The sequence below is a fragment of the Meleagris gallopavo genome, chromosome Z (assembly GCF_905368555.1).
Source record: "Meleagris gallopavo chromosome Z, MGAL_WU_HG_1.1, whole genome shotgun sequence".
NCBI classification, from domain to species: Eukaryota; Metazoa; Chordata; class Aves; order Galliformes; family Phasianidae; genus Meleagris; species Meleagris gallopavo.
In genome coordinates, this window is record NC_139435.1 from 55,119,046 (window position 1) to 55,145,465 (window position 26,420).

At 38.6% G+C, this 26,420-nt stretch overlaps 1 protein-coding gene across 2 annotated transcripts; it reads left to right on the forward strand.

The window, feature by feature from the left end:
* Window positions 1-3,178: 3,178 nt before the first annotated feature.
* Window positions 3,179-25,942, forward strand: LOC100542503 (S-adenosylmethionine synthase-like). 2 transcript variants are annotated; one of them, XM_085213659.1, is made up of 9 exons: window positions 3,179-3,331; window positions 10,448-10,525; window positions 14,437-14,559; window positions 15,411-15,523; window positions 16,203-16,346; window positions 18,279-18,497; window positions 19,975-20,157; window positions 21,966-22,099; window positions 25,156-25,942. In XM_085213659.1, exons 1-9 carry the CDS (start codon window positions 3,259-3,261, stop codon window positions 25,256-25,258), a joined length of 1,170 nt encoding a protein of 389 aa, XP_085069785.1. In that variant the 5' UTR covers window positions 3,179-3,258; the 3' UTR covers window positions 25,259-25,942. The 2 variants fall into 2 exon arrangements, with proteins under 2 accessions (XP_085069785.1, XP_085069786.1); XM_085213660.1 differs by lacking the exon at window positions 21,966-22,099.
* Window positions 25,943-26,420: the final 478 nt, after the last annotated feature.

Sequence of the window (26,420 nt, forward strand, 5' to 3'; positions counted from 1 at the left end):
GTAAATAGAAATGAGGTATGCTGATCAATAAAGTTTTTGTGTAATAATGAAGCTCTAATTGTAACCACAGCCCTATGGCCATTCTTCATTCTGCTGAGGATCCCTGAAAGAACCTACCTGTCCTCTGTAGCATGGGATGGTTCAACTGTGAAATCTCAGAAAACTGGATTTCTTTTAACATGTAAGTTGAAGTAAAGTTCAACTAAAGTACAGATGGTGAAAGAAAATAACAGAACTGCAGCAAAAGTAAGTTTGTAACACAACATGGGACAGGCCTTTGGCTGAAATACTGAAATGATGTGTCAAACACAAGCAAACTCCAATGTGTGGACTTCAGTTGGGATAGACAGTTCTGTGGCTCTAGTAGTCATTTCTTTTTGAGATTCTGGATTGCAGAGCAAACCATTGAAAGTGAAGCTACTAAAATGATTTCATTTTTAAAAAGATCCCTCCATTTTTCATTGCAGTTTTCTGAACTTGGTGACTTCAGTAATGTTTTTTATGCTTGGTCTAAGAGGCAAATGAAAATGACTCTTACAAAAGCTGTTGATGTTGCTAGAACATTCACTAGTAATAAATGTTGTCTCTGATATCCACAGTGTAAAACACAACTTTCCTCAGAACAGAACAGTTTTGTTGCAAGAAATTTGTCTTGATTTATTGTCAAATCTCAACTTTTTAATTACAGATTCTGGTATTGAAAAAATAACAAAGACAAAAGAACATGTAGAAAAGATGCTCCATCTTCCCAGTGGATGCTTCTCACTGCTTCCTGACATCAGCCCGTTGGGTGTTTCATACTCCATAGCTCTGAAACAGGGTCTGTCCATTGTCTGTGATCCCTCTGAAAGTTTACTTTCTCCTCTGCTGTCTTCTATGCATCTGTATTGCATGGGTGTCTCTTTGCTCTAGCCTTGTTCAGGCAACTTTTCTTGTACCTCCTTTTTTTTTTCTCCAGCATCCTCCTGCCCTTGCATATCTCCTGTCCTGGCACCTCCTCCCTGTGTCCTGGTTCTCTTTTACCCATGGTCTTTTGGATTTTTCCTTAAAAAGATTAATAAAGGTTAACTATGCTCTGTACATATTTTTTTTCCACCGTAAGTATTCATGGATGGAATTGGAGTATATGCAATGTTGTGCATTCTAAAGCATGCCAAGAAACATATGTTGAATGGAAACTGTATAAACCACAAAGTAATGCATAAGAATTTTAGAATGCAGAATAATATAAATTAATTATAGAAGAGTTCATGCAAACATTGGTTTGCATGAAGTGCTTTTTATAACATGCAACTTGAGCTCAAAGAGTATGGCACAGAAGTGGTATCCTTCCAAGGGCATAAACCTCTGTATGATCAGTTTATTTTCATATAGTATTATAATGTACTCTTTGAATCTAAAGAGAAACAATTAAATAAGTGAGTTAATGGTCTTCATATGGTGTTTCTGATAATAATTAACTGTGGTTTAAAATATTTCTTTTTATTGCTGTCCACACATACGTGAGCAATTGTCCTTCTGAGAATAGGTGCTTCTTAGTGTTATGTACTGAAAACTTTTGCCCCATAAGATTTATTAAAATGAGAACAGAAATTAAAAAAAATAAAAAGCCAAAATGAGTCTCTTACCACTACCTCTTTTGTTATCACCCTGCCTTCAGCAGAATGGTGATTTTTTTCCTGGGATGGCAGGCTCATTTTAACACACTAGCTACCATTTGAGTTATCAGAGTTAGGCAGCACTTTTTCCATTCATCCTTGCAACTGAAAGACAATTTTGCTTGCTTTTTGCTACTTTTGTCTGAGTGAGCTTAACTCAAGATTAACTATTTTATCATCTCCAAAGTGAAATCTTGTCTTAGGTCTCATGCTCACTGCTAAAAAACTCTACACTTACTGTTTCTGGAAATCTGATATGCAGTTTTTGGAATGTACCTATATTACAATATAAAATATATGGTTGCAGAATAAACAAGCGTAGCACAATGTAAAACCCCATGCTGTGTAAGAAGATTGATTTTGGCTCATTTGTCTAAGTGGTTTGTATTTATTACTGCTTTTGCTACCATACCTGCCTTGTAAGTGGGAAGTGTCCTGAGGTGGAAGATGCTGCTTCTTATCAGCAGTCTTCGTAGAATGAATACACGTCTCTTGTGAGACATTTGCTGGTGGCCTGGTGAGTAATATTTTTTGTTCACAACAGCCAGTATTGCTTACAGTTGTAGTGCTCCACCTGTATCTCAGTGCCTTTCTCTTTGCTGTATATTATGCCTACATTATGGAATGGCATTTTTGGAAGTGGCAATTGATTTGGTGACCCGAGATCAACACAATAAATTGCAGCACCATAGAACTGCTCAGTGGTATGGGGATTTTCAAGGCCAGATGCATCTGCTGTTGTTTCCTAAGTAATTTGTGATGCTGCATTTTACTTGGGTGCTCCATTATTCTACCGCAATGCATCCTAAAATGTGCTAATGTGACACAGAGCTTCCGGAGGAGCAAAGCTCTTCACTTTGTTTAGATACTTTGAATCCTTCTGGTTTGCAGTGCGTCTCTACATTAAGGAAAACAGTAGGAGAAAAGAGTTCTTTAAAAGGTGAGAAAGCCTGACTGTTGGTTGACAAGTTTACTGTGTTTGGGGCAGCAGTATGGATTTTAGTCTCAGAACTTAAGGTAGTTTATAATGAACATTGCCTTTACTGATGGCTCTACAGAATGTGCAGTGATTAGTATATAGCTCTTCACTTACCTACTGTCAAAAATACTATTAGGGAAGAACAGCTCACCACCCTGAGGTGTTATAAACTTCTCACATAAAAGGGAGATGTTTCTGCACAGTTCATTACAAAAGCTAAATACAATGTGTAGATACTATGTCTAAGAGAAAACTTCATTTGCCCTTACAAATAAATCTCATTGCTTTTTGCCATCTTGAAGTGCTTTTTACTTAGCGCTTAGAAGAAAGGAAGAATGAAGGATCTGGGACATGTACAAAGGTGTTCAACTCTGGCTTAGCTATCTTTGCATTTAACACTTCTGCAGAGTTTAACAGGACAAAGGTTGTCCAAACATTAGACTTTTATGAGTTTCTGTAGTGGTGTGTTGGTCTTAATATTCTGAGCAACAAACATGTGGAAGCTATTGCGTCAGCTGCTTTAATATATGCATTAACCTTTCCACTTTGTCTTCTGTCTGGGCTTGTTCTGTAGTTGTTTTAGCTCTTTCTCATTTGCAGGCTCACTGAAAATATTAAGTCATGTCAAGCCATGCCTCAAAAAAAGAAAAACGGTTTCTTTTTACCTCAGAATCTGTTGCAGAAGGACATTCTGGTAAGTCAAAATACTGACCAAATTTTTGCTTTTATTAATACTTGCACTGAAGAATGCTGTGTGATGAAAGTTGAGTCCTATCTCCCATAATGAAGAAAAGAAAGAACCAATTAATAAAATAATTAATTGATTAGTGTTTTTACTTCCTTGACAAGAATTTGTTTAATTTGTTTAATCTGCAGTATAGTCTGGTGTATAGACAACTTAGAACTTCTACTTGAGAGGAAGAAGCATGGAGGTGTCTTCTACAGTAGACTTAGAGCTGCTACATATACTGGACATTGATTTTAATTGCAATTTCAGTGAAAAAAATGTATCTTTCACATCTTTAACTCTGAACTTCTGAGATGTTTGAAATACTGAGCATCGGTTTCCATTAGAGCTGCCTTCAAGATACTTCTGTAAATACTAAATATAGCTGTTTGGCCAAAATGCTCTCTTCAGTGCAAGTTTAAATATGCTGAAGGAGGTTCAAAAACCATTGTATTTTTCTGGGACTGAAAGATAATACCAGATCTCTAATTGCTGTTCTTTAAATTCATTGTTTTTTGCACAACTTTATTTAGACAAATGTGCATCTAGAAGCTCTATTAACTAACGGAGCAGAGAAAGTTCAGGCTTCCATCAGAAATACTAGTAATTTAAATTTACAGTAAAGGTTGCAACATCTATACATTTTTATTTTAACCTTAAAATGGAAGATTTTAATGTTAAGACTAAAAGTAACACTACCTTTTTATTTTGCCATAATAAAATAAATGATAAAAAGCCTGAGAGTACATAAGGGTGATGTCAAACACTGAATAGTTGCAGATGATTTTTCATGTGTATGTTTGTTCTTATGAATCCTATTCCTTATGTAGGAATTGCATAGTGTAAGACCAGTTATTATAGTATCCTATGTCTGCTCAGCCCTGTCTGAACAGCCCAAGAGCTGCAAGACCACTGCAGCATGTAGCATCACATCAAGAATGACTGCAACCACTTGTTTGCTTTTGAACATTATGCTGTATGTTGTAATGGGGCAAGTAACTGAAGGAAATAAAACTTATCAGTTCTTCCAGGATATGCCATTCCTTGCTTGAGTATCAGACCACGTGTTTCGAATCCCTTTCACACTCACAGGGCTATTGATTAATAAACTTTGGAATTTGACATTACTGATTCTACACTGGATTGTAAAAATAATTTCTGGGTCTGAAATTATGACTACATGTTGTTTCTGTCTTTCATCTCGTGCCCTTGGGTCTTCAAACTGTGGTCAGTTTTATCAGTATGGTACAATATACTTACGTAACTGACCATTTTTGTGATCCTGTAAGTAAACAAGTAGCAAGAAATTTCAGTAAGGCTAGAGGGCATGTGTCACACCCATCTACATGAGGGGCCCAAAAGAGGATACAAGAAACTATGAGGCCATTATTCTCACTTCAAACCATGTGAAAGTAATGGAATGAATCCACTTAGAGAATATTATAAACAAAGGAAGCAGGCACCTGGCAAGATCCAGCACAACACTATTTCCCACTGTCTCATCCTAGGCAAACTGGCTAGATGTAGAGGGGATATATGGTCTGGGAGATAGAAATTGGCCAACAGGCATTTCTCAGAGGGTAGTGGTCAGTTGTTTTCATACAGGCTGGCACAAGTGGAGTCTGCCAAGGATCAATACTTGGCCCTATGCTGTAGAATATCTGCAAAAAAGATCTGGACAATGAAATTAACAATGATGATAAAGTGACCGTGCCAGAAGGGAGAGCTTTCTTACAGAGACTGGGACAGGCTGGAAGTGTGGTCAAGCAAGAGCTGCATGAAATTTTATAAAGACAAGTTCAAGGTTCTGCATCTGGGACGACATCACCAAGGAACCCAGTATAGGCAGGAACTTTCTCTGTGGTCTACTCTAAGCCAGTTTTTAGTTTACACCTCAGTGAAATAGTATTGATGGCACAAAGGTTCATACATTCCAAGTCACAGGTGGGAATTTTTCATACTTATTTGCTTTCAGAGTATGTTGGAAGATACTACTCTATGGTTCCTGTGTTAATTTCACTTTTGGAAGGTACTACTTTGTGGTTCCTGTGTTAATTTCATTGTGAGCCTTGAACTTTGCATTGAATTGCAGAACTTTTTCTTTCTGTTTTATTTATTTATTTATTTATTTATTTATTTTTTTTTTTTTCCTCAGAGGCAGACCAAGAGGTTGAGGTTAGCCCTCTTGAGCCTGGAGGCCATGGGCAGGCAGACTATGACTTAGTTGCCATAATGGAAAATGATGGGATCAATTCCATGACTGGAGTGCTGCAATGAATGGCTATAAGCTCTTCAGGAGGAATAGGCAAGGAAGGAGAGATGATGATGTACCTCTGTGTTAGAGTGCTTCGATGTTGGTGAACTTGGGGCTGGGAATGCTAAGGTTGATATGGGTAAGGATCAGGAGAAGGACCAACAAGGCAGACATCCTGGTGGGGGTCTGTTATAGACTGCCTAACCAGGATGAAGAGACAGATGAGTTCTATGAGCAGCTGGTGGAAGTTGCATGATTGCCAGCCCTCAAGTCTCGTGAAGGACTTCAACTTCCCTGATACATGTTGGAAATACAATGCAGTGCAGAAATAGCAGTCTGGGGTTTTTAGAGTGTATGGAAGATAGCTTCCTGATGCAGCTGGTAAGAGAACCTACCAGGCGAGGTGCCACACTAGATCTGCTGTTCACAGACAGAGAAGGACTGGTGGGAGATGTGGAGGTTGGGACCTGTCTTGGGCAGACTGACCATAAAATGGAAGAGTTCTCGGTTCTTGATAAAGTCGGGAGGATGGGCAACAAAAGTTCTACCTTGGACTTCTGGAGGGTGGACTAAGAACTGTAGGACAGGACACTGGTAGGGAGAGTACCTTGGGATTCAGTCCTGAAGGTTAGAGGGTTCCAGGAAGGCTGGTTGCTCCTCAGGAAGGAAGTCTTAAAATTGCAGGAACATCAAGGTGAGCTGGCGGGGAAGAAGACTCGCGTGGATGAAAAAGATTTTTCTGAGTCTCCAAGAGGAGAAAAGAACCTACCTCCCATGGAAGAAGGGAAGGGCAACTCAAGGAGAATACAAAGAAGTTGTTAAGATATGCAGGGAGAAAATTAGAAAGGCAAAAGCCCAGCTTGAATTTAACTTGGAAGTTGAGCTAAAAGAGAACAAAAAACTTTCTTACAAATATATTAACAATGAGAGGAGGGCTAAGGAGAACCTCCATCCTTTACTGGATATGGTGGGAAAATGACCACTCAGGATAAGAAAAAGTCTGAAGTTCTCAATGCCTTCTTTACATCTGCCTTTAAAAGTCAGACCATTTATCCTTGGGCTACTCTGCCCCCTGACCTGGAAATCTCAGATGGGGAGAAGAATAAACCCCTCATGATTCAGGTACAAACAGAGACCTACTACTCCAGTTGGACTGCTACAAGTCCAAGGGGCTGGATGGGATCTACCCCAGGGTACTGAGGGAACTGGTGGAAGTGAGAGCCTGGCCACTTTCCATCACCTACCTGTGTGCATAGTCAACTAGTGAGATCCTAGAAAATTTGAGGCTTGCCACTGTGACTCCCATCAACAAGAAGGGTTGTAAGAAGGATCTGGAGAGCTACAGACCTGTCAACCTGACCTCAGTGTCAGGTAAGGTTATGGAGCAGATCATCTTGAGTGTGATCACACAACATATGTGGGACAACAAAGGGATCAGGCTTAGTCAGCATGGGATCATGAGAGGCAGGTCCTGCTTGACCAACCTGATTCTCTTTCTATGATCAAGTGACCCACCTGCTGGACAAGGGAAAGGCTGTTGATGTAGTCTACCTAGACTTCAGCAAAGCTTTTGACATTGTCTTCCACAGTATTTTCCTGGAGAAGCTGGTAGCCCTTGGCTTGGACAGATACACTCTCTGCTGGGTAAAGAACTGGCTGGATGGCCAGGCTAGAGAATGGTCGTAAATGCAGTCACATCTAGCTGGTACCAGTCACGAGTGGTGTTCCCCAGGGGTCGGTGCTGGGACTTGTCCCATTCAGTATCTTTACTGATGACCTGGATGAGGGTGTTCAGTGCACCCTCAGTATGTTTGTGGATGACACCAAGTTGGCTGGAAGTGTCAATCTGCCTGGAGGAAGGAAGGCCTACAGAGCGATATGGACAAGCTGGATAGCTGGGCTAAGGCCAGTAGGATAAAATTCAACAAAACCAAGTGCCAGGTCCTGCACTTTGGCCACAACAACTCCAGGGAGTGCTAGAGGCTTGGGGCAGATTGGCTGAAAGATTGTATGGAAAAAACAGACCTGAGGATGTTGGTGGATTCTCAGCTGAACGTGAACCAGCAGTGTGCCCAGGTGGCCAGGAAGGCCAGAGGCCTCCTGGCTTGTATCAGAAATAGCGTTGCCAGCAGGAGCAGGAAGGTGATAATTGCTCTGTACTTAGCACTGGTGAGGCCAAACCTCGAGTGTCCAGTTTTGGGCCCCTCACTACAAGAAAGACATTGAGACCCTGGAGCGTGTTCAGAGAAGGGCAACAGAGCTGTGAGGGGTCTGGAGATAGGCCTTATAGAGAGCAGCTCAGAGAGCTGGGATTGTTCAGTCTGGAGAAGAGGAGGCTCAGGGGAGACCTTGTTGCTCTCTACAACTACCTGAAAGGAGGTTGTAATGAGATAAGTGTTGGCCTCTTCTCCCATGTAAATAACAATAAAACTAGAGGGAATAGGCTTAAGTTGTACCAGAGGTGATTCAGATTGAATGTTAGGAAATACTTCTTCTCCGAGTGAGTGGTCAGGCACCTGAATGGCCTGCCCAGGCTAGGTGGAATCACCATTCCTGGAGGTATTCAAGAAACATTTAGATTTTGTACTGAGGAAAGTGGGAAATATTGGTGGTAGGTGGACAGCTGGACGGGATGATCTTGGAGTCTTTTCCAACCTTGTAGATTCTATGATTCTGTGAATTGTTGTCCAACCTCACTGAGTATTGGGTGTTCTTTATATTGTGCCCACATATGGCACATCTCATCTGCTTCTTTACCCAGCAGAGCAGACAGTCATAGCAAAGCTGGTGGAGACAGGGGTCATGTAGGTCACATCATCCCAACTGTCCCCATAGGCAACTCCATGTCCCCGGGCTGTGCAGTGAGCTGGGGAGAGATGAGGTTAGGAAGCTCCTTGCCTGTCTGGCACAGTAGGAAGCTTCTGCAGGAAGCATCACAAACTGCAAAAAAAAAAAAAAAAGAGGGAAGCCATTGTCACTTGCTGTTCCCAGGGCAGGCAGCAGTGACCCCCCAGCCCTAGCTCCCTGTGACCATCCTGAGGGTTGTGTTCCCCACACTGCTCACCTCTGCTGCTGCAGGTGCACCCTGGCTCCCGGAGTCAGATAGGGCCAGGGAAATGTGATGCTGTGGGATGAGCACCGAGAACTGCTGCTGACAGCCCTACAGCACAACCCGACTCATTGCTCCAAGACTCGCATCTGTGCTCAACTACCATCCAGGCATAAGTTCATGCTGGTCTCTACTGGCAACTAAATTTATACACAAAGGTCAGTGAAGTCACAGTCATCTCTGGCTGATACCACAACCCTTTGGTTAATGACCACACTGCCCATTGCTGCATGTATTTAGGTACCACCCTGGGTCTTCATCACCTTCCATCACTCAATGATTTTTCTTTGTAATGGTGACATATATGGGAAAATAAAAATTGCACATGTTATCCACAATAATCCATCTTCCATGAATTGTTTGTACTTCCTGAAACTTAGAGACACTTCTTTTGCTTGTTCTGGATGAAAAACCAATTGGTGGCGGTCTCTATGTCTGACTTGCTTTCTATACCAAGTATAGAAATATGTCATAGCAGGCTTTCTGCTCATGCTTTCCTGTGTAACCTACTCTATGGAATTTGCTTTGGCAGGGAGTTGGACTTGGTGATCTCCAGAGGTCCCTTCCAACTCCTGTGATTCCATGATTCTGTGATGTTTTGGGGTATAGAATAGCTCTCCTCTTATTTTATAATTTCATTCTGATGCTTGTTTGCTTCCAAAGTAGATTAAAAGCAAAAAGTAATTTAAGGAGTACATTCAATTATGCTCCTTCATTACTTTCCCTTTGGGTCCTCTGGTTTACCAGAACATGTAATGGTATTCTCACTTGAAAAGTTATTTTAGACTGATAATTGCATAGATAATTATATAGGTTCTTGCAAACAATAAAGGTACCTGTTTCACTGATATAATACTGTAGATCCAGCTGTGTAGCTGCATTGCTCAAGGTATTTTTTAATGATAGTGGGTCAAGATTAATGCATATTTCTCACACTTTTTCTGCGGATATGTAATATTTTAAATATGTACTTCTTCAGAAGCAACATAATTTTGCTTTTATCTGGTTCAATTACCCTGAGGAGACAAGAATCTCAATTTGTCCCTTAACTGTTCACTTAATTTAAACAACACAATTGTCCTAGTGAAAAGAAAATTATGGCACATTCAGGTTTTACTTCTTCATTAAGTAGTAGGTACTGTAGGCAGAATAGGTAAAAACATTTTTCATCAATGCTTTCTAAACTCAAATGAGCTGTGCATAATTGCAGGAGTGGGTTTCAATCTAACGTACCTGTTTGTAGGAAGAACAACACCTCTTCCCTTAAAAAGTGTAGACACATGAGATCTCAGAGACCCTAGCAGGAGGTAGCAAAGGGATAAATGATATCTTAAGTGCAAATCACTGGCAGTTACTAGCATGCATAAAGGGTAAGAACTACTGAAAGAGCATATGTTAAATATGTATTCAGGAGATACTTCATACACCTTCTGAAATGAATATTCCAGAATGCCTTCACAGGCTTTGTCTTTGTGCCCTCACCTGGCAGGCTGCTTGTCCTTGCAGATGATAGTAGTATGTTTGTTCGGATTAACTTGAGCAGAAGTGTGGAAACAGGATAGGACAGATTCAGACTTTTAAGTTGTTGAAATTGGCTCTTGGCTCCATAAACAGTGGTGTATTGGCTGCTGGACATGAAATGTTGTTAAGAAATTACTTTTCAGTTTTTATCACAAAATAGAAAAGTTGCATCTTTTTTTTTTTTTTTTTTGTCTTCTAGACAAAATGTGTGATCAAATAAGTGATGCTGTTCTGGATGCTCATCTCAGTATTGATCCAGATGCCAAGGTTGCCTGTGGTAAGTACAATGCAGACATAAAAACAGATTAATGAAGTACAACAAGTAATCCATGTTGTAAAGATTTCCTGTCATCCAAAATTCTTACAGTGATTGGCTGGCAGTCAGTTCTTCCTAAGTTAGCCAATGGCTAGCACTGACATACTAACTATGAGGAGAAGAGAGAGCAAAAGGCTGCAAGGCATAAACAGGAAAAAGAATACAGAGTAATTTCATTACACATTAAAAATGATAAAATGTAAAAAACTGCTCAGGAGAAGTCACTGGTGTCAGGGGAAACTGGGGATAACAAAGCTAATGATTATGAGGAGTTTAAGGAAACTAGGGAAAAAAAGAATTGAGAAACAGTGTGTATGAGGATGTATTTCCTGGGTTACTGAATAAAATGTATTAATAAAATCCAGAAGTGCTAAATAGATACATACTTTGCTTTTACAGAATCAGGGTGATGCCCTTGGCTCACAGGAAGGTAAATGCACAGTTTGTTTGGGTGTGATTCTGATCAAACGGGCTTGTATTTTTTGGGGTAACTTTCTGTTAAGTCTATCTGTATTCTACACTGGATATTATCACTAGCAACATCTCTGTTTCTAGAGACTAAGAACTTATTGTAGGATTGGAATGAATACAGAATGGGAATGTTTCTAAAGTGCTCTGAGTGCAAAGTCACTACTGTCGTGGGACAAGTCATAGAGGCCATAGCTGGAGCAGTAAGACAGTGCTCTAATGTGACGCTTGGTCTAAAACATCACTTGTGATCTGATATGAACAGTGAGGAGATGTAGAGGAAGAGTTCAGCATACATATTAGACTTGATGAAGAACATATTTCAGTGTTGCAGGAAGTTGTGCTTCCAAATATGCTGGAAAGCTGGAAGATAGTAAGACAAATGCTGTGATAATGACAAGGACTGAAAACATGTTATAAGCAATGTGAAATGCATGATCAGTTTGTCTTACCAAAGCAAAGGCTGAAGTGTGACATGGTTACATAGGTAAGTGCCTGATTTCTGTAATCAGCTGGGAAAACCAACCAACCAACCAACCAACCAACCAAACAACCATCAGTGACAAAACCTTCACAAAAATGAAAACAACTAAAAAGAGCCCCAACCAAACCAAAAAACAACCCATGTTAAAACTTCTAAGTGGAATCAAAATATTTTAATATGGTATTACACTTCTAAATATGGCCATATGCAACATTTGATTAAATTATAAAAAAAGGTAGTGGCTGGGAGGGGAGAAAGCAGTTTCTGAGTGAAACTTAGGATTTCTGTTTAGTTGATCAAGATTAACCTCAAAGCTTCTTGGGAAAAACAAAAAACAAACAAGCAAACAAACAAAAACAAAAAAAACCAACCAACCAACAACAACAACAAAAACCCACCTAAAATCTCAAAGCAATTTGTAAGTGCTAAGTCTCTGTAACACTGCATTTTACATAAATATGAAATGTAGATTTATGGAGATGTTGAAACTAAATTCAACCCACCAGTAGAAAAAGATTGCCTATAGTTCTCTGAATTTTATTTGCTTCTTGGATTTGTACGATTAGCTGGCTGCACATGAATTTCTGAATTGTTAAACTGGCAGTGCCTCATTGTGGCAGGAGGGAGCTGGCCTGTTTATGTGCTGTCAACATAAAACATAGCAGTAAAGTCAAGGCAATAAGGAGTACAAGTAGCATATAGCTAGAGCATAATAAGTATTCTACTTCCTCTCTGATTAAATGAAGCCAAATGGTTTCTTGAGAGTAAAAAATTCTTCCAAATCTGTCCAACAAATCAGAGTTAAGAGAGAAACTTTGCTCATTATAAATCATGACAGTACAAAAGAGAAAATGGAAATTTTTTCCCAGTAGTTGAGTTCAAAATGTTGTTTTGGGGAGGCCTAAACATTTAAGAAATCAATCCCCCCTTAAGGAGCTCCAAACCTTATATGGTAAATTTCTCTTGGATAGAGCAGATAGGGATGTTGCTGGGGCTCAAGTATTTGTTGCTGGTAGAGTGCAGTTCCTGAGCCACATTTTCTTTTGTTTGCATTAAATTTTGGTCAAAATGAAAAGCAAATATAGCAAGATGAACAATTCGTATTATGATTCTAAAATAACATCTTCATGCTGTGAAGTCTTTCACCATTATCAAGATTTACTGGGCTGCAGTGGGCCTAGGAGAGTTTGTAGGGACTGTTGGTGATGAGTGGAGCCTTATTTTCCCATTTCTCAGCCCCAAGATCCACAACTCTGTGTTCTTCCAGTAAGGCTTTCCCTTTAGGTAGGGACCACACAGGATGAGTTGAGAGCGGTTCTTCTCCTCCTCATGCCTGAAATACGAGGTCTCTTCTCCCAGCAGAGGAATCACAGCGCAATACATGTCTCACAAACATAAGTAGCCTGCTACGGTGAGGCAGACGGGAAAGTAATTGCTCGTCAATGAGCACAGAACTGAGTGTGAAACTAATGGTACCAGAATACTCTGTGCTGTTGTGCTACCAGTGCTTAGTTTTGATGTACTGTATTAATTTAGGGCTACTGTATTATCATGGTCATGGTGTCACTCAGAGATACCATGTGAGATGTATATATAGCTTGGTAGTTCAGTATAGTTCAATATTCTTCTTGCAAACAGAGAAAGCTTGCCCTGTGCTACATTCTTAATTGCTTATATGGACTATCTAACCTAAATTGTCAATTAATGTTAGTTGGGTTACCTTTCTGTGATACTACAGTCCATGGGTGTGCAATTTTATAGTATATTCCTGCCTGTAATACTTAGTTTTGAAAGCAAATACAGTTATTCAAACGAGATGATGACTGGATGGTAAAATTGAAGGATGACATTCAGTGTAGGCTTATGTAAGGGGAAAAAGAGCACACTTAATCACAAGTGTAGTAGGTTAGGTTTGGAGTTCATTGCAAGCTCTTGGAGGTGTGATCTTGGGGTTGTAAAAGACATATTGTTTTGTTAACAGAGTCAGTCCTCAGTTGTAATACTCAGTGTTTGAGATTTCTATTAAGTTAAGGGGTAGTGGAACTGAGAATGTAATTAAGCTAGTAAGTAAATCCATGGATACCTCTCTTGAATAATGTGTGTAGTTTGTTTATTTCTCTATCCCTATAGGAAGATAAAATTACTGGGAAGACTAACAACACTGCCATATGATGTCTGTCACTGAACTTTTTATACTACTTTTCTACTTTTCTCGAGGGATGATTGAATGGGATATGAAATAAAGCTATATAATTGTAGATTGTATTGCTGTGCTGAATCTTTTGTGATTGATTGCTATATATTTAACACCAAATGGAGAAGATATCCCTGCTCATTGTAGGGGTGTTGGACTAGATGACCTTTAAGGGTCTCTTACAACCCAACCAATTCTGTGATTCTATGAAATTTGAAGGCTGCAGTGATGCTTGGAATATGAAATAATTCTGCACAGAGTTGGTAATGTAGTTGTGGAGCTTTCCATTTCAGGCTGCTGTAGGTGCTAGAAGTTTTCATGGTTGCCAGAGGCAACTGGGTGAATTAGCATAGCAAAAATCTGTCAAAGATTAGTAAAGCCATCTGTTAATAAGTTATGTCCCTCTAGCTTCAGAAGGTCCCTTAGCTGAAACTGGACCAGGAAAGCATTTGGAGAAACAACTCTATATAATAGACCTGTCCTTACAGATGTTTCCTGCTGGCTACTGTGGAGACAGGATAATTGCACTGAACCCACCTAGAAGTGATTTTTATGTTAGTATCAGTTTAAGAGAAGAGTAATGGCACACAGACATATACTTAAGCTAAGGCATTTCTCTGAGTTTCCCCAATAAGCAATCATTTGTATGGGAAACCTTATTCAGTATCATCTTGTGCAATTGTAAAAATTACTTTTTTTTTCTTTCTTTCTTGTTTTTCCCTGCAGAATGTGTGGCAAAAACTGGAATGATTTTGCTTTGTGGAGAGATCACATCCCGGGCTATAGTAGATTACCAACAAATAGTAAGAGAGACCCTTAAGAGGATAGGGTATGATGACTCTTCTAAAGGTGAGTGAGATCTTTCTTTCATTCACTGTTGGATCTGCTCTGCATGTGGCCAAAGTCTTGTTTTTATGATCTGCTTGAGAATGAAACAAAATGTACGTCTAACCTGCAAGAAAACTGCACAGATGTTGATACATACTTCTGTGCTGATGTTGAAGAAGCTACTTGAAGGTAGAATATTCACAAAACACTTATTCTTCAAAAGACTGCCTACTCCTTTCTCCTCTAATAAAGAAAAACTAGTGTTTACTCAATTATCCAAAAGTAGTTACATCACAGGTCTATATAGTGAAAGCTTAAACCGTATTGATCCTTGCCCTTGGGGAGAATAAGCCTACGAAACTTCCCAAGGGAATTCTTTATGTATTTCATGTATATATTTTCCCATGGTAGCTTCATTTCATCAATTTAATCCCCAACACAACTTTTTTCTTTCAGTTTTCCCTTTTTTTTATATTACTTGCATAGTTTTTCTCCAATTCTAAAACTTGAAGCAATAACAACAACAAAAGAGTAACAACTTCTGGTAACATTTTTCACATATGGTTTGAACCCTAGGCATCTGTATAGAAGAACTATCACAAGCTTTTGTGGGGCAGCTAGGATTGCACTTCACCTGTCAGTTTAAAGAGCTCACTCCAACGTAACTTGCCCAGATCCTAATACTGTAAAACCAATATGCTAATATTGTCTGCTTTTGTTATCAGTACAAAACCATGATGGTATAGAAAAGTTGTATACTTAGGTTTATTAAAGTCTTAGCCAAGGTAAGTAGATAATCCCCAAAAGCTTCTTTAGCAGATAGTAAACTCTCAAAAGTACATGACCTCACTTTCCAAAATTTCCTTTACTAGGATTGGATCATAAGACTTGCACAGTTCTAGTGGCCTTAGAACAACAGTGTAAAGAGATCAAGCACGCTGTCTCCCATGGCAAGAGTGACGATGACATTGGAGCAGGGGATCAGGTAATGGGATTTTATTCTAGACACTAAAATGGAGTGTATGCACAAGCAGTTAGATTTGAGCTGGACCAGACACTTTTCTTTATGGACACTGCAGAAATTTAAGTGTAAGAATTAAAGCCAAATTGTTTGTATTCTCTTAACCATCAGAAATGCAAAAACAAACAAACAAACAAATAAACAAACAAAAGCCACTAAAACCAGCCAACCAAGTACAAGAAATGACATAGCCTTCACTAACTTCTCTGAAAATGGCTTTTCCTGTGGCGCTGCTGGTTAGAGCTACAATTAAGCTTTTCATCAGTAGATGGCAGTGCTGGTCTTTCACATCCTGCGGTAACCTGGTTCTGCTTCTCAGGCTGCATTATTTCAGTTGTCGCAAATGGGGAAAAGACAGACTAGATTCTATGAGCTTTATGTCTGTTAGGCCTCTGCAGTGAATTCTTGTGGATGCTTACATCACTCTTGGGAAGCAGACCTTTCTGTAACTCTCATTCTTGTGCAATGCAGATACATAGGTGTAATTTCAGGCTGGTTATGCCTCCAAGTGTATTCATTCTTCAAGTTACTGCTGTCTGTTTCTTGATTTGACTGATTTTAAAGTACTTTGTGGCAAAGACATATGCAGAAACCAAAAGAGAACATGGAAATGGATGGCTTAATTCACAGTATTTCAATGCAGGGTTTGATGTTTGGCTATGCCACTGATGAAACTGAGGAATGTATGCCCTTAACAATCCTCCTGGCACATAAGCTTACTGCAAGGATAAAGGATCTGGAACGAAATGGAACATGGCCCTGGGTTAGACCAGATGGAAAAACACAGGTTTGTAAAGTAAATGCATGTATATTAGTTTACAAACTTTCACGATGAATAACTACAGAAATTACTTACCCTGCCTGTTATTAAAATGGAATATATTTATGTAATATTTATACAGTATATGTATATACACATATATTTAAAAAATGATAGTGTTATTTTTGTATTCCAAAGTGAGTTGGATTTCACAAGGTGCATTTGTGTGTAACACATATGGGATGTTTAATCTGTTCTGCCATTGTCTTTAAAATTTTCTTCAAATTAACTCTGGTATTTTGCTTCTTTTCCTCTGGTGACTAGGAAGATTAACACATTACTAACAAGTTTTCATTTTTATTTTCTGCATAAACATCTATATTCCAGAATTTCGAATTGATAAAAAGCAGTTTCTCAGTCAGACAAAATAGGCCTGTTCCTGTGTGAAACTCCATACATGCTATATTTGACTAATTACAGAATCACAGAATGGTCAGGGTTAGAAGGAACCTCAAGGATCATGAATCTCCAACCCCCTTGCCACATGCGGAGCCATCAACCTCCCCATTTAATACTAGACCAGGCTGCCCAGGGCCCCATCCAATCTGGCCTTGAACACCTCCAGGGACGGGGCATCCACAACCTCTCTGGGCAGCCTGTTCCAGCATCTCATCACTCTCTCTGTAAAGAACTTGCCCCTGACATCCAGTCTAAATCTTCCCTCCCTCAATTCTGCAGTTATCTATTTTTTCAAGGAGTTGATTCCCCTCCTGTTTGTAGGCTCCTTTAAGGTATTGAAAGGCTGCAATGAGGTCACCCTGCAGCCTTCTTTTCTCCAGGCTGAACAAGCCCAGCGCCCTCAGCTGGTCTTCATACGGGAGGTGCTCCAGCCCCCTGATCATCTTTGTGGCTCTCTTCTGGACCCTCTCCAACAGCTCCCTGTCTTTCTTTCTCCAGACCTGGACACATGGACTAATGATCAGAGTCACTGACGGCTGTGTTACAGAGCTGAGTAGATGAGTCACTGAGGCACACTGTAACAATAGTGCACTTGGTCAGTCTTGAAGGCTGCCCTTCCGGGCTTTGAAATCTGCAGAAGAGGGAGGGAAATCCATAAATGTTACACTTCCAAGACAGCATATTGTTTTATTCTTATATTCTGTTGCTTTGATGGAAATGAACTGTACCGAGTTATACTGCTACAGCTGTTACAGCAGCAGTACAGCAACGTGGATCTCCTGTACCTTTTGTTGGCAGCGCATAGAACATGTGAATAGACTGGTTTCTTCTCACTGTATGTATCCAAACATTCTTGGAGGGTAGAAAACTAGAGAAATCTTAGTCTACAAGAAAACTAAAGGTGGAGCAATGTCATGTATTTGTATGTATATAAAAGCTGTTCAAAGGGTAGCAAAGAATACAGCTCACCATATCATCAACCACACTTACTCATTTCAGCAGGGTTCTCCAAATGTTATTTTGATTTTGCTTAGGAGGCTTACTATTTGAAGTTATCTTACCATGCAAAACTGAACAAGTTTGGTTCTGCCAGGAGCAATCCTAGGCAGAATCCTTCTGTATGGAAGTGATACTTCTTCTTCTTCTTCTTCCCCTTTTTTTTTTTTTGTTTTGTTTTGTTTTGTTTTGTTTTGTTTTAACAATATGTGGAAATACAGGTAATATCCTTTACTTTTAGTAGTGGTGCTTTAGCACTTTCTACATTCTTTTCCTACAGTGATACTAAATAACAGCAATAATACATTATTTTTCTTCCCCTTTCCCTTCACTTATTATTAATTACTACTACTACTACTACTACTACTACTACTACTATTATTATTATTAGCTGTAGAAAAAAACTATGAAGTTCTTTCTAAATTTTCAAACTAGTGTTTGACATGAAGAAGCGTGCTCTAAGGGTATTCCTGGCTTTAATTCAGTTCCTTTTTTTCTTTCCAGGTCACTATGGAATACAAGGAGAGTGATGGAGCAGTAGAACCCATCCGAGTGCATACAGTTGTGATCTCAGTACATCATGCCCCAGATGTACCTCTACAACACATACAAAAGGAGCTAATGGAGAAAGTTGTTAAAGAAGTCATTCCAGAGAGGTATCTCGATGAAGACACAATTTATCATCTTCTTCCAAGTGAGAAGTTTGTAGAAGGTGGTCCTAAGGTACAGTACTTTGAAAGTAGAAAGGATAAAGAAACTTGGATTCAGAGAGCCTGAACAAACTTTGCCACATGTTTCTAAATATTTTCTTGCATTGGTATATCTTTAATGAATAAAGTGTAAATATTTTTAAGGAATCTTCAGTCACAGCTACTGAAGTTTTTGTACTGGATGGCTTGCATTGAAACTGAGTTTAACATGCTTGGGACAGCCAAATGTAAAAATCTCTGTATTGGTCCCAGAAGGTATTTTTAAAAGACCAAAAATCAGCCTTTAAGTTACATGTTAAAATATCTATCAAGAAGTTTATCTGTGCTTTCACATAAAACAAACAAACAAATGCACACACACACATACAAACAAAGAAACAAACAAAAAGACCCAGAAATAACAACACCTTCTACAAATGGGTTTTTATATATGTGTATATTTCCACATTTGAATTATTCAGAAAAGCTGCATAAATTTTGTTGGAGACCTTAATGCACCAAGCCCCTCAGCACTCATCAGAATTTGACTTGTGTTCTGCTTTCCAGGTGCTAGGAAGTTATAAGCAAGTCATTACTATGAAAATATAAAAAGTTTTGCTGCACTTTTTTTTAGTTTTGTAAAAGGTGTTTAAGGAAAGACCAAAACTACATGGTGTGCTCGTACTGTGGTGAAGTAGAGAAACTGCTTTCACTGAAGAATAAATATCAGTGTTACTCTGGTATCATTTATTTGAATATTTAAAGTTAGTGGATTAATACAGTTTGTGCTCTTTCAAGATGGAATTTCTTGACATTCTGAGTTCATTTATCAGCTTGCAGTCACCAACTTTATTAATCTCACAGAAAGGCAGTAATTCTCTGCTGGCTGAAGAAGTTAAAACATCTCATCAAGTTGTGGGAAGTAGGCCAAACACCATGCAAAAGTGTTGGGTTCCACTGCTAAGGACAAAGGCAGACAGGAAGAAGTAAGGAGAAACACCGAATCGCTCTTGTGCTACCAGTGAACTGTTTGGTGAACTCATCTAGAGTATTTCAGTGCTCTTGTCCTACACAACTCTGAACTGTAGCCCCATGAAATTAATTCTTCCTCTGTAGTTTGTGTATGTAAATGGATCTTGTTGACCTCTTAGGCTACATATGATCTGTTCTTCAGCAAGGCTTTTGTCTTTCTAAATTCTTCACCTTTGTCAGGTGTAGTGAAGTAACTGATCAGTACTTTGACACTGTGAATCGGCAGGGAGCAGTCTTTTTGTAATATTTACTGTTATGCCACATTCTTATCGGTCTTCAAAAGTTGTTGCATCACAGGTGGTATCATCAGTTAGTGAAAAATAATCCAGTCCTGTAGAGCTCATTCATTAAACAGTTGTAAGTAAAAACAGATGTGCTGAACATTAAGTTTTATTTGTGGAAAATACAAAAAACAGTAACCAAGTATGGAATTGGATAAACTGTTGTGTTTCATGAGTATTCAATTGCTTATTCTGCAGAGTGATGCTGGTCTGACTGGCAGGAAGATCATTGTTGATACATATGGAGGTTGGGGAGCCCATGGTGGAGGAGCTTTCTCTGGAAAAGACCCTTCCAAAGTTGATCGTTCTGCAGCATATGCAGCTCGATGGGTTGCAAAATCTCTGGTGAAAGCTGGTCTCTGTAAAAGAGTATTAATCCAGGTAAGAGCAACTGTGAAATTAATAGACCATAACAGACATTCTATCCCTTGTGTGGCCATTCCTTCAGAATACAAGCTTGCAATCTCAGTCCCAGTCCAGTCTAAGAATGTCTCATATTAGAATGAGTCATCCCATTGGGAAAGTATTAAGGAGTCAGTCCTATGAGGGAAGCCAAGACACAGGCCAGAGATCATCTGGAACAAGGAGTGTTCTCAATAATGTTCTTTCTCCAGTTGTGTTGCTACCCCTGCTCCCAGTATCTCTTTGCATTATCACTGCTTTTACTTCAGCAACTCAGCTGATGCTCTGCATACATATCCATTCCCAGCACTTCAAACTGGGCTTTACTGCGCGTCACAGTCATGTTAGCAGTGTCTAGACGTGGTTATGTAATCTGCACTTCTGAATAGCCAAACTATTTGTATATTAAAGCACATTAAGATACATTTGAAAATACCCTGAAGTTACCATAAGTGGATTCCACTACGGTGCTAAGTGTGACTAAAAACAAAATTCAATCATACGATCACTTGTTTTTAAAAGCTTAAAACGGGAAGAGCTTTCATCATCAGAAGAAAAGCAATTCCTTCCTTGGGTATGAATTTTTGGGACTCCTAAGTCTCGGCAGCTGGAAGAGGTGTTTTGTTGGCACCTAGACAGTTACGCTATTGGTTGGAACCCAAATTGAATGCTAAAACATGGGCATTTGTCTAGGCATTTTGCAATACTTATATACATATTTATTCCAAGTAGCTGCTACGTAGTAGCTTTAACTCAGGATGTTAAAATGTAGCAGTGATCTTGCTGGTATTTTTCTGGAGAAATGAGTTTAAGAACCCTTTACTTTCTCTATGGATCAGAGGAAAAGTCCGCTTAATCCACAGTGATGTAATGCCAGACATCTCAATTAGGAATAAGACCTCTTGCTTTAGGTGTACGTGTGTTTTATATGTGCAGTAGGACAAGTTAAGGGCAGACAGAACAGAGACAGCACAGATAGTGATAGTTAGCAAATCCTTTTTTTTTTTTTTTTCCTTCTCTGAGGAGACAGAACACATCTGGCTTCCTGGGATGCACATTTTTAGTGGTATTTTGGAACACATGCACCATTGTCTTAATTCTTCAGTCAGGTGGGAATGTTGTTGTTTCATAACTGAGAAATCCTCCTTAAATTCCCAAGCCTGACTTTAGATATGGCAAGACTAATTATGTTAATAGCAAACTTGGAGGTGTCAGATATTAACAGTTATTAAGAAATATTAACAGAAATTAAGAAAGGAGGAGAGAAGAGAATGAGAGCAGAAAAGCAAAGGTTAAGTCATTGGAGTCTGGATTAAAGATAATGAAAATAAAAACGTATCAAATAGAATTAGAAATGTGCCCTGTAGTAGCTGTATGCTATGATAAGACCTTGCTGGCCTTCAGTTAGCCTGATGATTGAGTTGGCTTTGCAATGTACATTGTTTCCTTGCTAGCCAGCCTGTAATACTGAAAAGCCAAAATAATGGTGGGAACTACAGTCTGATCAGCTACATAATATCACAGATACTACATATGTTTTATGTAGTATGACATAAAATTATTGGCTTATTTATTAATGAAAAAGAGGCCTAACTTTAGTCCTAACATTAGACTTAACTAAAAGGACAAATAGCAAAAACATATTCCCTATATATATATAGGAAATATATATATGAAAGTACATGTGATCTTCCATTGATAAATGAGATAACCATTTCCTTTCTCCGAGGTAAAATGTAGGAAGGAATGTTTTAACTGCATCTGGGTTACATGCATGTCTTCCACAGCTATCATACGCTATTGGTCTGAGTGATCCTCTTGCTATCTCAGTGTTTCATTATGGAACCTCAGACAGATCTGAAGAAGAGCTGCTTGAGATTGTACAGAAAAACTTTGATCTACGTCTTGGAGCTATCATAAGGTGCTGTTAGTATTTGCTGAAATAAATAATATTTTTAATGTTCTTTTAACAGTTTAATATTAAAGTTTCTGGCTCCTAACCTCCCAAAAGTCACCTTCATTATATATCTAATATTGCTATCATTTCTGCTGTTGCCTCTCCCACACACTCAGTATGATATACAACGGGCAATTTTCAAATCTGGTCACAAGATGTACTGAGTAAGTAAGACTGGTGTCAATTATTTAATGTTACATCTCCCAGTAACAGTGGTAGTGTGTTGTGTTGCAGTTTATTAGCCAGGTGGTAGTGAGCTTGATAAAGTACAATTAAAATTTAATATCAGATGTAGATAGGTTTTTTCAAACAATCTGTTTAAGGGGCATGTAAGCCTCCGAATCCCAGATTTATCTGGAAGGCATCAGAAAGATTGACTTTTACTGAAGAAAATTAAACAAGGTCTCCCTGCTTTTAATCTTTAAATAGTGACAGTCTGTGAGACAGTTGTCACAAGATGGCACAAGACAGTGCCACATTGAAATGAGTCGGATGTTTTAGTGTTTGCCACTGCTTTTCTGGGAATGCTGGCCATTAGCCCAGAAGAGAAAACAACATTTTTAAGTTACTAGCTTCTTCAAGCCTGCATTCTGCATCAGAAAATCTGAGCAATGAGACTCTGTCACTAGTTGTCATACAGCCCTACGTAGCCTGTTTTGAAGTCAACTGAATTTGATTTAAAAGGAACACAGATTTTTTAAATACTTCCATAAACTTTGATAAGAGATTGAAATATCTTGTGTTAAAAAAGGGGGGGAGGCAGTGGGAGGGGGAAGGAAAAAGTAAAAAGAAAAAAGGAAAAAAGAAGAAAGAAAAAGGCCACCATGAAATGAACTGTCTTGAAGTGAAAATTCAGTTGTGTTCAGAAGCATGAGTCATTGAGTCTACCATATAGTCAGTGAGGACACAGAAACCTCCTGCAGCCAACTCAGCCATATACCTTTCTGAAATATTTCTGGGCCTGAGCAAGCAGGTGTTTTAGACAGACATTAATCCTTATGTTTAATGAAGCATGGAAATTATCCTGCTCTCTCAGAGAAAGGGCTGGAAAAAGGAAGTAGATTTATCATCTGTACTTATCAGCAGTGATTGACCTCCATACAGTGTAGCTGTTATTTGATCTTAATATTTTTCTTTCTGTTTGTTTTTTTTTCCTGATTAACTCATGATTCTGTAGGTGAACCCTTAGGGGGTAGAGGTTGTTGCTAGAGGTTCAAAATCTCAGTCCTTTTGAATCTCCCGGCTGATTCTCACCTCTTTTTTTCCTATTAAGGAAGCTACCACACTGTGTATTCATCCCTTATTAAGCTTCATAAAATTTGGCATTGGAGCTCAAGTCTAAGATACGTACCAGCAAGAGTATGATTTCATGCATCAGGGAACCACTTTGTCACTTTCAGCAATGCTAGTTTTAAAACTAGCTTAATGTTAACACATTTATTTGAGTAAACTGATCTAAATGATTTACTTCTCTTTTCCATCTGGAGCTATTCCTATCATTCTAGTCTATTTTCTAGTCTATCTATCTATCTTTCTAGTCTATCTATCTAGTCTATTCTAGTGTATATTCTATAGAAATCTTTACTGTGTTTTATTCTGAGGGGTAAAATGCCAACATTTGAATGAATGAATAGGAGGTTCTTTTGTTGCTTGAAATGAGAGCCAGCTCTCAGAATCAAGCATTGTCAACACGTTTTTCTGGTTTGGCCAACCTTTTGCACTTCTGTTTAGGATCTTATCCAAACATATATACTGACAATAGAGCTAACTTTCCTCCCCTTCCCCTCCCCCCCAATTTTTTTTTCTGAGATAATGCAAAGCATTTTAGCAACTCAAGTTGCTAGGTAACATTTCTAAGTGTTAACAGCTTAAAACTCCTCTGTGCCTTTGTAATTATGTTAGTTCATCACCATCAGCAAATATCAGATACTTTCCTTGATTGAATGCGTTCAAAACCGCCACATTTTTTAAAGTACATTTTCCTAGCCCTGAAATTGTGAAAACATTAGAAAAGGAAAAGAAAGCAAGCAAAACCAAGAATATGGTATAGTGAATATTTCCTTGTTAAGCTTTACCCCCATGACCTTCAAAGTTATTTAAATGGTGCTGATTATCAGTTCTGAGCAGCTAAGCATCAAAATACTTCATGCTGTCTCACTTTTCATCTAGTCAGAACTCATATTTTGATGGCTTTTCTACTAGGGTCAAGTACAAATGACTGCTCTAGCTCTTGGAAAGTGTGATCATGTTGCAGAAAATGTTATTTGAGACTTAGCTGCTGTACATCATGAGATCAAGTGTGAGAATATGTAATACCTTCACCATCTGAAATAGATTAACTATGCTGCTAGTATTTGCTCTTCTTTCCTTAATCTGCTATTCCTAAGAGAGTTTTCAAAGTATGAACAATTTACTTTGAGCACGCTTTCAAATATAATTAAATAGAATAATAAATATAAGAAAGCACAGATAGAAGAAAATGTATCAGGCCTTATCTAAAATAAAGAGAAACATCTGTATGGATACCTGTGACTAACCTTTTAGCATAGCTGCAATCTACTACATAGTACAGAATGAAAAACAATGATCATGACTTGCATGTTTACTGTTTATCTAATCATAATTGCTATTAAGCCCTATTCTAATGATTTCATGCACCTTTGCTTCTTTTGAGATCACCATTGTCTTTATAGCACAGTAGCATCAGAAAATATTCTGTAGTATACTTTAAATAAGACAGAATACATGAATGCTTGCACAATTGCACCTAAGCTTAATTCCAATTGCAGTGCTTCTGCATCACAAAGTTTAAAAAGCCTTATTTGTTTGCCTTTAATAGATCTGAAGAAAGCTGACTGTAATTACTTTAAATTGATTACTTTAATTGCTGCTATAAATCTGTGTGGCTGTGCCACACAATGCCTAACTCATCTTTCTTCCAGGGATAATACTAATTATCCCTCTGATATGTCTAAAACACAAGACATGTTGGAATACATATATTTTTTCTTTTCGTTTAGGGAGCTGGATTTGAAGAGACCAATCTATCAAAAAACAGCATGCTATGGGCACTTTGGGAGAGAAGAATTTACATGGGAAATACCCAAAAAGCTTGTGTATTAAGCTTTTCAGAATCCTTCAGTTAACTGACAGGTGGTTTAACAGTCAGGTACAACTTCAAGCTGTTCACACAAAGACTGCACCTACTCCTGTTCTAAAATGACACTGTGTAACTAATAGATGTACTAAAAATCGTATGTATTCAAATTCTAACTTTCAACTTCAAATGCATGCAGCTCTATCCAACATACTTCAGCTTTGTCTTTGGTAACATGAACAATTTAGGCCTTCGGCTGCGATAAGAATTTAAGTGCACAAATGATTGTGGGAACTAAAGTCAGTACAGTACTGCCAGGGAAGCTGGCTTCTGCTTTCCCAGTTAATCTTGTGTTGAAGTGGATGACATACTTTCAAATAGTCCTCTGCAAAAGGAAAACAGTACTAGATCTATTTGTCTTAATGCTTTTGGCAGTGACTTCTACGACTGCCATTCCCTTTGGTCTAAGCAAGTTAGTAGAAATACTTGTTTCAGAACGCGGTCATTGTAACTCTAGATGAAGTTAGATCTGAGTTAGTGTTACATTTGCTTGGACTGTCGTAATTTTCTAATGAGCTTGTGTGTTGTAATTCTTCTACTCATTTATTGTTACTCCTTTAAAACTGCAGTTTTCCATGTCTGCTTGAGTTGGATGATTTTGTTAAGTTTCACTGAGCCACTGAATAAAGTTTTTTGTAAAAAAAATAAAATTGGAGGGCATTACTTTCTTTTGAATTCTCTAGCTGAAAGCACAAACTGAAGAAAGAATTCGAAGTCATTCAGTTTTTCTTTAAGGACTGGAAAATATGAAAAGGAAAATATGAAAAGGCTTGTATACAGGAAGTAGCACTACATATCTAATCTCCAGAGCTTCTATCTAAATATTTTAACAGATTTTCTAATAACTATTTACATGGGGAAGCTAATTTGCCCAGTGTAAAGTTTTCCTCAAGAACAGTAAAGGATGTGTGCCTTGTTTAAAACAAGCGAACAGAAAAGGAGCTAGCTCTGCTAAATTTTGTTGTGCTTAATACAATACCAGAGATGAAGCAATTTCTCCACAAAATCAATGAACATCTTTTCAAATGTTCCCATTATCATCCTAGAAATGAATTACTTAAACTGTGGCTTCAGAAATGAAAAATGATGCCCAGAGCAGACATGAGCAGCAAGATTGCTGAAAATTTA